This window comes from Papaver somniferum, chromosome 9 (assembly GCF_003573695.1).
Source record: "Papaver somniferum cultivar HN1 chromosome 9, ASM357369v1, whole genome shotgun sequence".
NCBI classification, from domain to species: domain Eukaryota; kingdom Viridiplantae; phylum Streptophyta; class Magnoliopsida; order Ranunculales; family Papaveraceae; genus Papaver; species Papaver somniferum.
This window is the reverse complement of record NC_039366.1, coordinates 194,783,075-194,795,917: the sequence shown is the minus strand read 5'-3', so window position 1 is coordinate 194,795,917 and position 12,843 is coordinate 194,783,075. Positions and strand designations below refer to the sequence as shown.

Here is a 12,843-nt window from a genome sequence, read left to right as displayed (position 1 = left end):
AAGTAGAAGTGAAGAGTTAAAAAGAAGTGGAGGTAGTGCCAGGTGCATGGCCTTGCAAGCGAAGGAACATCTGCGGGCAGTTGGATGGGATTTCTTTTATTATATGAAGCCAGGAAACAAACAAGAGCTACGGTATCGTTCGCCATTTCCTCCAAACCCAAGTTTCAGTTCTCTAGTAACAGCTTGTAAGAGATGCATGAAAGACAGTAAGCTTTCTAATGAGAAGCAAGCGTTAGGTGCACCAAATGGATGTAGAGAAGTGAAAGGATTCAAGCAAAGTACGAGATGCATAGAAGGTTTTGCTTCTACTGAGAAGAATTCAGAAGGTTCGTCAAATGGGTTTGGCAAGAACAGAACCTGTTTCACTGCATCGCCGAGAATTGACCCTGTGGGTTGGCAACCCTTAAAAGGTTACTACACGGAGCCGCTTGATCCACTAGATTTGGAGGAACTTAATGAAGAGTATCAAAGTGATTTTAAGCAGATGGTGAACAGGTAAAAACCTGATTGATCAGAAAAAAGAGCAAGCCAAAACCTTGTATAGGCATATTAGGAAGAGTTAAGTTCAATGGTGGTTCCGTAATTCAGATAGTTTGGTGCATTTTACATGAAATGCAAGTAGAACGAGCTGTCAAAGATATTCAAAGCTTCTTGTCAACTTCAGCACAACTAGGTAAACCATCTTTATTTAGTATGACAGTTGTCCCTGTTAAAGCATCTAACTCTAGGTCGGCATCATCGGTTTGTTGACGTCCCGATTAATATCAATGTTCATTGTTCACTGCACTTGTTAGGCGGTAAATTATCTAATCTCAATCACCCAGGTACTTCAGCAACAACTGTTCCAGATTTTGTAAAGTATTAACATGGGTTATCATTGTGCACTTGAGTGCGCATCATTGCACTAGCTAGTCTTTGATCCAGTCGGTCAGCAACAGAACCAGCTAACAGTTGCCAAGTTTCATGCTAGCATTAAAGACCTGCATTTTTTTTCTTCTATGTGCTCAAGAAAGCCACAAAAAATAACAGAAAAAGGGGAGTTATATATTTGAATTTTAAAAGCACACTTTTTTTCATCTTTCTTGTTTCTTTATTCCTTGTCAGCTTACAGAAATTCTTTATTTCTCTTGCAAGAATTCTTTCCTCACTCGATTAGGCAAACATGGAATCCAGCTTTTCAGCAAGAACCCATCCAAGGAAAAAAGATAAGTTTGCTAGCAAGAGTGCTGTTCTCCTATTCTTATTCATTCTCCTTGATTGAAATCCCAACCCTCCGCGTTAAAAGCCGAAAAGCAAAATCAATTCTTTAAGTTCATCAAGAATTCAAGATGCAATTCTTTTTTCTTTATTTTGGTTCTTTCTATATTTGATGGGTTTTCCGGTCATCTGAACTGCTCGAGGAGGTAAGCTAACCTTCTCAAACTCTACAAAAGAAGAGTAGAGGACACCCACTGTTTCACACCACACCACCAGAATAATTACAAAAACTCTTCACATGTTTGCTGGACAAACTAAAGCAACAGCACTTACCACACAGTACAAAATTCAACAACTTTACCTTTGACCTTTACTGTCAATACTCATTACTTCCTCACTGCTCATATATCTCTCTCTCTCTATATATATAGAACCATAGATAGAGAAAGTATCTTCTCAATCTCTAAGTTGTTTCTTTTTTTTCTTTCTTTTTTTGTTTGTAACTTTGATCTGACAAATGAGTAGAGATTTTGTGTGTGTTTGTTTTAAAATTCATGGTGGTGGGTTTTGTTTCTTGGTTGTATATTTCTTAATGTTACTGTTTGAAACCCAGATAGCATCATCAGCTATAATCTACAGTATGCATCATCAGAAGAAGAGTGATAGTAGTCATAGAAGTAAAACCCCAGTTTATTTCAATCAAACTGGTTGTGATTTGTATTCAGGGAGCTGGGTTAAAGATGATTCCTTACCGGTTTACAAATCATCAAATTGTCAAATGGTTGATGCTCAATTCGATTGTCAAAGGGAAGGTAGACCTGATTCTGAGTACCAGAGGTTTCAATGGAAGCCTAATGATTGTGAGCTCCCAAGGTTTGATGGGGGTTTGTTTTTGACAAGGATGAGAGGCAAAACATTGATGTTTTTTGGTGATTCTCTGGGGAAGAATCAATGGGAGTCTTTGATTTGTATGGTTTTAGCTGATGTTCCTTATACTCAAACACAAGTTATCAGAAGAGATCCTCTTTTAACTTTTGGCTTCTTGGTAAGTAGTACTAGTTTGTTTATTAACTTAACTAATATGTTTATTATGAGAATGTTTGAAGGCTAATTATTACTTAATTTTGTGCTTTTGTAGGATTATGGAGTGACATTGCTATTCTATAAGGCTCCGTATTTGGTGGATATCGACGCCGGACAAGGGAAGCGAATACTCGAATTAGATGATATTTCCAGTAATGCTGAAGCTTGGAAAGGGGCAGATGTTTTGGTGTTCAATTCAGGGCATTGGTGGATTCATGCCGGAAGGCTTCAAGGGTATGGACTAATTTTTTTTTTCTTAATTTTTTTCTCATCATCACTGTGACATTACAGTAGTTGAATTGAAATTTGAATGTGGTGGTGTTTGAATATGTAGGTGGGATTATATGGAATCAGATGGATCATTATACAGAGAAATGGATCGTTTAGCTGCATATGAGAAAGGACTAAGAACATGGGCAAAATATGTCGACAATAACATTGATAGAACAAAAGTCACTGTTATTTTTCAAGCCATTTCTCCTACTCACTACGAGTAAGTCTCTTCCTCTCTCATCTATTATTGGGGTTTGTTTAGGGTTCAGGATTCAATGCTTTTGTTGCCTTCTTGAGAAGAGTAAATGAGTTTTTCTCCCATATAGTGATGTATCTGGCTTTATGAGACAACTACTGCAGCTTTGCACTAGCACTCTGAACCACACAGGAGGAATGCTGACCTCCTAGTATGACTAGGTCCCCTACATTTATCTCTAGGACTCTAAATCCTCAACCATGCATTGAAGTTTTGCCTAGTATTCTTCTTCCTCTGCAATCCAGGTAATGGGTATTTATTATATAAGAGTGAATGAAGTGCATTCATTCATTTATCAGATGAAGTGGTGTTGCCACAAAAGTCACAACAGTGCCCCAGTCTATGGCAGCAGCTTCTTAGAAAGACATTCTGTGAATTTTTATTAGTCTGTATAATTCTTCTGATTTCAATATGCAGCATAAGCTTAGAAAGATAGTTATGTCGGCAGAGGACGGTCAACGTTTTTTTTTTTTTTTTTTTAGTTAGGAATATGGGGTTCAAAATATATCTGGCTAGGAGTTGGATTTTGTCGACACAATATGGAAATATTTGATTAATTTTTGGTATCTTTGCTCCAATTGCAGTCCCAACGAATGGAGTGCTACTCCTGCGACGAAGAATTGTTACCGTGAAACAGTGCCAGTCAGTGGAGGGTTATATTCCGGTGCCTATCCGGATCAAATGAATATAGTTAATGCTGTTCTGAGAGACATGAGATCTCCACCATACCTGCTAGACATTACAACCCTGTCGCAACTGAGAAAAGACGCGCATCCTTCGATTTATAGTGGAGATATTCCTCAAGGCCAAAGAGGAGATCCATTTCGGTACTCGGATTGTAGTCATTGGTGTTTGCCTGGACTACCAGATACTTGGAACCAGTTATTATACACTGCATTGTTCTTCTAATTTTAGAACTAGATTGGGCTTGGGTGCTCAGCAACGACCTCTAACTCCCTAAATCATACTATGTTTTCTGCAAGCTGTAAACTAACATATCTGAGATAGTATAATGTGCCATGATCCAACAATTTTATAGGATTTGTTACCTTCATCGATTTATCATGAGTTTTGACTGATTGTCTTGTCAGGCAATGAGCATAAAATAAAAGCAAGAAGTAATCTATGTTTTTCTGAAAACTTTATCTTATTGAATCAGCTATGGAAGATTAGCCAAAAAGCCCAAAAAGAATGTCTCTTAGGCTCTTAGCAAATATCTTGAACCCAGTATTATAAAGACTAGGAAAACATTGCAACGGTTTCAATTGTTACAGTATTATAGTAGTACTTGTACCCTTCATGGGAGGTGTATTGGCTGTTGTTGTTGAAGAACGATTTTTTTGGGACCATGGTTTTTTTTGGGACCATGGTTTTATTTTGGGTAAAGACATTAGAAATAAATCTAGGTCACCCCTTATCTAGATATTTATATTAATACCTAAATTACCCTCCTGATTAATTTTGGGTGATGATTACTTAGTGTTAATAATAGTTAGTGTAATGATTAGTTAGATGATTAAGTTAAAGATAATTAGTGAGATTAAAAAATCAGATGTTTTTTTTAAAGAAATAGAATTATTGAGAGAGTAAATTTAGAGAAGATGAAGAAGGAAAACATGAAAAACGATGGATTTTACCAACCACAACCGGAGGAAGGGTATTTGGGTACCCAGGTATGCTTCAAACTTAGATAATGTTGATTGAATTGCTCCAAACTTGTAGATTCGGTTACCATATGTCAAGAACATGTAACCGCGCACACCTGAAAGTGTAGTTCGGTTACATTTTCCAAACACGCATGTTACCGAACTCGCTCGTTAATGGAGGTTTTGGTCTTACAGTGTAATGTTCGGTTACCTAGGACAAAATGGTAGGTAACCGAACTTTGAACTTAACAATTTATTTGGGTACATCTTGTGTGTTCGGTTAGTTCGCAAACTTCAACGCAACCAAGTTCCCAACCGAACTGCAGGTTAAAAGTAACCTAGTGTTAGAAGTTCGGTTGGTTCGCAAACTTCAACATATTTTGCGAATCAACCAAACTGGGCTTATATATGCATATATGCAATTAGGCAAACGTTCGGTTACTACGAAATTTATTTCTTGGCGAATTAGGTAGAGTTCGGTTACGAAGTTTCAAAAGTAGAGTTCGGTTACAAAGAAAACTTAACATTTTTGCGAACGAACCAAACTTGGGGACTTCTTATTATTTTCGTAAACTAAAGTTCGGTGATATCCTTATTTTGCGAAGGAACCGAACTTATGGACTTGTGTTGTTCTAACACATTGAGTTCGGTTAAACGTATTTTTTTGCGAATCAACCGAACTCTGAGTTCGGTTAAGAAAAATTTAATTCGTGATAACCGAACGTTTGCCTAATTGCATATATGCATATATAAGCCCAGTTTGGTTGATTCGCAAAATATGTTGAAGTTTGCGAACCAACCCTTAATCTAATTTAATTTAAAACCAACCCACCGCCCACCACCGCCGATTACCACCACCGCCGATTACCACCACCGCCACCGCCGATTACCACCACCGCCACCTCCGATTATCACCACCACCAACCACCGATTATCACCACCACCACCACTATATATATATAGCTTAATTTAAAACATTAACAAAGATATTCTCACAAAAAAATTAAGCTATATATATATAGTGGTGGTGGTGGTGATAATCGGTGGTTGGTGGTGGTGATAATCGGAGGTGGCGGTGGTGGTAATCGGCGGTGGTGGGCGGTGGTGGTAATCGGCGACGATGGGAGGTGATGGTGGGAGGAGGTTGTGGTTATATATATAGGTGGTTATTGGGTTGGTTTTAAATTAAATTAGATTAAGGGTGGGTTAGTCATTTCAATGCTTTAGAACACCCCTTATAACTATAGAGAAGGTGGCCTAATAAAACCATGGTCCCCTCAAAAATAAAAAACTATGATCCCTAAAAAATCGTTCTCGTTGAAGACCCGAACACAGCAGCTGCAGTAGCAAGACTGTTGGAAACTGTCTGCCCTCAAGGAATGTATCCTGAGTCCCTGACCATGGAGGAGACTGCAACGAAACATATACAGCCAAAAAGCTGTATGGATAGATAAAACCACCATGGTCCCTGTTTACATTAACCTTATTTCTCAGCAGTTCGATTCCATCGCCTACTGTTCATAGTCAAAAAGCTATACGCACAAGTGACCAAGGAGTCGTCCTGAAAGATACACTGCTTCTGCTAGCGATCAAGTTTAACACTAAACAAAATATAAAATATAGAAAATGCAGCAGAAAAATAAATGATAAAGACTGATAAAACATCCCCACGCTAGCTTCTTCCTGTTTGTCGTCACCCGAGTCTTCGAAGTTCTTTGATTCCTGTATATATTCTTCTTCAATTGCAGTTCCAGACTTAAGGTGAAATTAAGCTTTCGAAGTAATGCTCATGTTGGCGCACGTCTGTCAAACTTGAAAAGGATGGCTTTATAACCTCGCCATCTTCAGGGTAATATAAAAGTAGACCAACACAAGCACTCCCAAATAAAATCTCACCATTCTTAAAAGACCACATTAGCTTCAAACGATGAGCCCTTCTACATCTTATGTCGTTCACAGTATAACATAGAGTCCAAGATTCTGGAACACCATAACTCTGCATCACCCATATTTTCAACATCTGCGTATTGATCCATAACGATTAAACAAAGGCACCCTTCAAACACCCCCAAAGTAAGAAACCGGGAAGTGTAATTAAAACGCAACTGGTCTTTTGGTACTTCCGTTATTTTTCTGAAATAGGTAGTTCCATTATTTCTTTGATTATCTCGTTGCTGATATCTAGAGAAATGACTACAACATCAGAAGAACCGTCCCTTTTGACTAACCAGTGAAAATCTCCATTAACAAGCACTCCCCGTGGGTTCGCTAACACACTGAAACAAACATGGTGTCTCACACAAGTTATGTTCTTAATGGTTTTCCATGAATTTGATTGCAGCGAATAGACACTGAATGTGCAGAGAAGAGACCCAGATCGCAAACCCGAAATACCAGCTAGTAACTTGTAATCGTTACTCTTATAATCATAACCAAATGCAACCATATCGACATTATCAAGCTGTAAATCTGGTTTGGGTAATTTCATGACTCCCTTATGGCTGGATTCCAAAGAACAAATAACTTCTTATACCATAGGCAAACCAGACCATGGCAACAAATCATAAGTTGAACTGAATAACCTAAAGATTTGAATGGGTAATCAATTTCCATTGCATATCTATAAAAACAACCCCTTGATAACATCAACTCTGCTGAATCATAATCTATGGTGTAGACTAGAGTACACTATAATTCGCACTCCATCTGTCCAAACTTTTAAGCATAAGATTGGGTTTGTTTCTTTGGATAGTAAGATTAAGTTGCTTCCTAACAAATTTAGGGGTACAAATTAGAGAAAACCATGTCTTACATATACACTTGCAAACTAATAGAGATTTGACTGGTACCTTTAAAAGAATTTCAAAATAAACCTCCTTTGGAAAGCTTGGCATCGTTTCTCCCACGAATACCTTCAACAATGTCAAGACCAACTGAGTTCCATTATCTGCTTATGAAACCCTAAAACGGAAAGACCACGATGTCCAATTTAAAAACTATGGGCAATAGGACTAGTGGCGCCCCAGTACAACTTCCTTAAATTGGTTGTTAGGGGAGTTCCCATGGAACTCGAGAATAAAAAATTGGATTTCTACTATGGGAAAAATAGTGGACGGTGGTGAAGAAGCACGTGATTAGGCTAAATCCGCCACGGGCGCAGAAGATCCACGGACGGGCGGGTGGTCGCCAAGGATCCCCAAACGATTGGTGATGATCCGCCAATGCTAGAATCCCAACAGTTCTTTCCCTATAGCTACTACTTCCAAATCCTATAAATTCTTCATTTTCAACCATTTTCACTCACACCACTTTAATTTCTTCTTTCTAATTTTTCGAAAATTATTTTCTACTTGTTATTTATAATTTTTAGTAAAAAATAATGGTTATGAGGGCTGTCATAAACAGTTTAAGGAAAAAAAAAGATCGAAAAAGTGAAAAAACAACTATTTAAGTGCCGTTACGAATTTCAGGAAAATGGTGATATAAAGAAAGAATGTGAAGCTTGTTATAGGGGCTCATGAAACTATTAGAGGGGCGGTTATAATGGGACGAAAAAAGTCATTAGATAGTAATTTCAAAAGCCCTTTATAAAAAAATCTGAAATTGACTAATCAACCCTTATATAGTTTAGCGTTGATAATCTAATTCAAATTAACTAATGATGATTAATCAGTTTCTTTATATTTACTCCAAAACAAAAGCAGATTAGTTTTAGAGTGAAAAAAAGTGTAGAGGAAAAAGAAACAAAACTTTTGTGATATTTTTGAAACCCTAGGTTTTGATTCACTCAACCAAAATGAGTGATCTGAGTGACAAATTTGAGATGGGTGAATCTTTATATGATAGAGATAACAAATTTTACGTACCTATTGACGGAGATCCGGAGATGGAGTATTTGTTAGATGGTAGAGAGGTTTTAACCCAAAGTGTTGTTCAATCTTAATCAATTGAAGAAACAAACCAAGAAAGTTAAGAACCCGTGGCTGAAAATGACCAGTATACCTCTAACTTAGTTCCAATTAGCTTTTTGTTGCTCAAGATTATCTAAAGTACGTAAAAAAAAATCAAAACTTTTAGATGTTCATAGAGACTTACGGTTGGAATTTTTCATGTAACCAACCGTAATTTGTAGTTATGATTCGTAATTGATGAACTACCAACCGTAACTGTTAGAGCACTGCTCGAACTTGCAAGCGTTCCTATCTCAAGCTTGTTTGTCAAGTTTAGTTGCCAAAACTATAAGTCTTGATTTCTAGTCTACTTGTTGAGTCTCGGATTAGGATAGAAAGTGCAGTTGAGCATTAGATTTCACGGCGTTCATCGATTGAAGACGAAGAACTACTAAAGGGAGCTTATGAAACTTCATCAACAAAAGATATGTGGAGACTAGATCTCATCTATCACTTAAAAGTCTATCTACTCTCTATCTACTCTATCTCATATTTGAGACAAAAGTCGTATAGCTATATAGACTTCAATTATACACATTTGATATTTCGAGCTGAGTTTAACTCGGTTACATATTTCTCGAAATATGTGTTGGTAAGCTTTCGCTTTAACCAAGTTCATCTTATATTCTTGACGAAAGTCAAAATATGATCATGTGAAAATCGCCTTGTAGCATCTTACATGATTTGTGTGAGACAGTCATTTGATGTAGACTCAGAATGTTTCGTATTGATCATTCGATCACTTGAAAATTGCTTTGAAGCTAATAGTTTGTGTGAGATAGCTATTGTCGTCTTCCAAGAATATTTCAATAATTGAAACGGGAGTTTAGAACAAATAACCATGATTGGATATAACACAATATGCGTACTTGTATGCTAACTGTTGCAAGTTATTCCAAGTCTGGGAACCATAGTATGCATACCCGTATCCGTACTGGTTGGTTAATGAAAGTCCGGGAACTTTGTGTGCATACCGGTATGCGTATTGGCGTGAGTTTCAAGTTACGGAAATTTAACTGAGTTTGGAAGGTATGCGTACCCGTTCGCATACTGGCGAACCCAAACTTAGTCCGGCCACTTAGGTATGCGTACCCGTTTGCATACTTGAATAGGTTATGTTCTAAAATCGATTTGTTCATGAACTAATACATTTATATAATAAGAAATGCAATCTTTTGCAAACCGTGGCAATAATGTTCATGAATTGATTCGAGTGAATCAAATCGATTTTGCTTCAATTGTGTCTTGTATACTTCTATGAGAATAAACAATTAAACAACTCTAGAACTAGTTTCATTTGAGTCATTTGAGCTAGTTATGGTTAAGATGAATATGAAAGTGTTCATATGGCTAACTTCGGTAAACTATTTTTGAGCCAACAAAGGTATACATGTTTAGGTACAGTTACTCATATCTAAATGAAGTTACTTTTCATTTGTGTGTAACAAGCTAAGTTCGATCTAACGGTTGAAAGATATTATCTTGAGTCTAATCAGGTTTTCATCTGAAGGTGAATATTGAATGCTTTGTTACCAAGGTAAAATTGATTGCAAACCCTGATTTGAAGACTATATAAGGGAAAACTCTAGCAACTGGGAAACCTAATCCTCATACCTCCTTTGTGATACTAGTTATGACTAGAGTCAATTCTCCTTTAACCTTAAGTTTTTGCAAAACCCAGTAGGTTAATGACTTGAACACTTCATTGGAATTGTGAAGCCAGACCCAATTATTTTCTCTGTAATTGCGCGTTCATATCTTGTTGTTTTCTATCGTGTTGAGTACTATCTTCTCTAAGATTTGCTCGAGATTTAATCTCTGATAGACAAGATAAAAAGTAGTCAGAAACATCTTCGTCTCATCGTTTGTGATTCCAAAATATCTTGTTTCGCTACCATGCGATTAAGATTATTGTGAGGTGATTGATATTTCTAGGTTATTCTTCGGGAATATAAGTCTGGTATATCAATTGGTTCCTGTTCACCTTGATTTATCAAAAAACGGAACAAAACTCATAGGTATATCTGCGGGAGACAGATTTATCTATTCCGTAGACTTTTATGTACAAAACAGATTGGTTTATCAAGTCTTCGACTTTGGGTCATAGCAACTCTTAGTTGTGGGTGAGATCATCTAAGAGAATCAAGTGCGCAGAATCCGACGTGGTTCTAGAGGCGTAATGAACGCGACTGTACCTTGATCAGTGTGAGATTGGTTAGGGATCAACTACATTCCAGTCCGAAGTTAACTTTGAGTAGGCTAGTGTCTGTAGCAGGTTAATACAGTGTGGTGTTCAAATCTAGATTGGGTCTCGGGGTTTTTCTTCACTTGCGGTTTCCTTGTTAACAAAATTTCTGGTGTATGTGTTATTTCTTTTCCGCATTATATTTTCTATATATTTGAAATATCACAGGTTGTGCGTTAAGATCAATCAGTTCCTGAATCCTTCCTTTGGGTTTTTGATTAAATTGATTGACACTTGGATATTGGTTTTTGATACCGTCCAAGTTATTTCTTATAATCCATCGGTCTCGCAAATTCCTATTTGTTTGATTGCGGATTGTATTGAGAAATTGAGATATAACTCTTTCATATACTTTTCTTATGATTGAGTATGACTGTCTAGTTGATTCTCTTGAAAGTATATTGGAGTTAGTTGATGTGACTCAATAATGTTGTAGTAAAAAGGTTCGTTGAGACTTGTGAAAGCAAAATAATTTAGACTTAAAAATTAAAGAAAACTTAACTCAAAATTTGATTTCAAGATATGAGAAAATAACCAAGACACTGATTCCACTATTACACATGAATGAATGATGGTAAATAACCCAAAACTCTAAATATCTTTAAGTCCGTAATTTTCTTAACTCACAAATAATCAAGCAAATTCTCAAAAATTAATTGTATCCCCTAAGCATAGATTATCTAATCAAAGCATAACCTATATAATTGAATCAAAACTAATGAAGAAAATTACGCAAACAATTAAAAACTCTGCAAAAGCAGTGATTGAGTGAATTATAATTAAATATTAGAGAAAATATAATAGTTACCAAATTATTCATGCGTAAATAACTTCCTAATTGCCTTGGTTGTGAGAGAATTAGCACATCATCATGTTGGAAACACGCTCGAAATTCATTATTATTGCTCACCCCCACACTTACATTTTTGCTAGTCCTCGAGCAAAACAAAACCCGCTACACAGCTGGTCATATCGAACATTTTTTTAGACCCGCTATACAACTGGTCATGACAAATAACGTACAAAAGACCCGCTACACATTGGTAGGCTTGGGAATGTGTGTAAAATAAGAGAATAAGAAGCCTACATGTTATACCGCAAGTGCACGGTGTCGGTTGTAGCTTGTGCAAATACGGGTCGAATCCACAGGGACTAGGGTGTGAGTTGAAGTTTCCTAAGCTAATTCTCTGAGCAGTGAACTAATGAAGCAAAGAGTGACAGTGGAAAATGACAGTTACAATGGCAATGAGCCAAAGGCAGTGAAGTATAGAATTTTAGAAGCAAACAGTGAAGCAAGAATTTGGAAACAAATGTAAACAAAATACCAAGGTCTTTGAATCCACCTCTAACTCACACTGATTATTCATCACTGACAGTAACTTTGTTTTTCTATAACCACTAGCAAGAGGGATGTCAATCCTCTATATAGCAAGGGTCATTTTGATATGAAATATCCTATCACAACTAAGGTACTCCTCCTAAGCATTAATTGTCTATCTAAAGCACAATTAATCGAAAGAACAATATATAAAATTAAGCATGAGTTGCAGTTCAGCAACACTAGATGATTCTAACTACAATGGATGCCTGACATCCAATGTGAAAGGCTAGTATTGAAGCCCTAAGATGGAGTTTCACTATGAGCATTTAAACACATCATGGCTACTGACAAGAGCATGAATAACAAATGTTAAGCTATGGTTTCATCTAAACCCTGGCAAATTAAACTAGAACATGTTTAACACATTAAATAACTGGAATTGAAACATTGAACATAAACAGCGCATTGATAGAACAAATCAAAACAGCACAGTTGAGGCAGTGGCTAGTCCAGTCCTCTTGGGTGAAGCTCTGGCTAGCCCAGACATGGTTACAACACACACCCACACATCATATTTATACCCAATTTATCAATTTAGGGTTTCCCCAAATTCCCAAATTCAACAGTTGAAATTAGGGTTCGACTTTACCTAATTTGACGTGACAAATCACTCAAGAAGGTCGACCCATTTCTTCTCTGACTCTCCTGCTCCTCTTCATGCCTTCAAATTGCGTTTCTAACTCGACTTAATTCATTAATCTCTCACCTAGGGTTTCAGAGATAGAAAAGAGGACAGATTGATGAAATAGATGGGTAGAAGGATAGGGTAATGATGGGTTTTGGTTGTTAGAGTTGTAGGATGGTGATGGTAG

At 36.9% G+C, this 12,843-nt stretch overlaps 1 protein-coding gene across 1 annotated transcript; it reads left to right on the top strand.

The window, feature by feature from the left end:
* Positions 1-1,204: 1,204 nt before the first annotated feature.
* On the top strand, positions 1,205-3,915 carry LOC113308796 (protein PMR5-like). Its single transcript, XM_026557250.1, has 4 exons — positions 1,205-2,242; positions 2,336-2,514; positions 2,615-2,773; positions 3,394-3,915. The coding sequence occupies exons 1-4, from the start codon at positions 1,715-1,717 to the stop codon at positions 3,716-3,718; spliced, it is 1,191 nt and encodes a 396-aa protein (XP_026413035.1). The 5' UTR covers positions 1,205-1,714; the 3' UTR covers positions 3,719-3,915.
* The last annotated feature ends 8,928 nt before the right edge of the window (positions 3,916-12,843 follow it).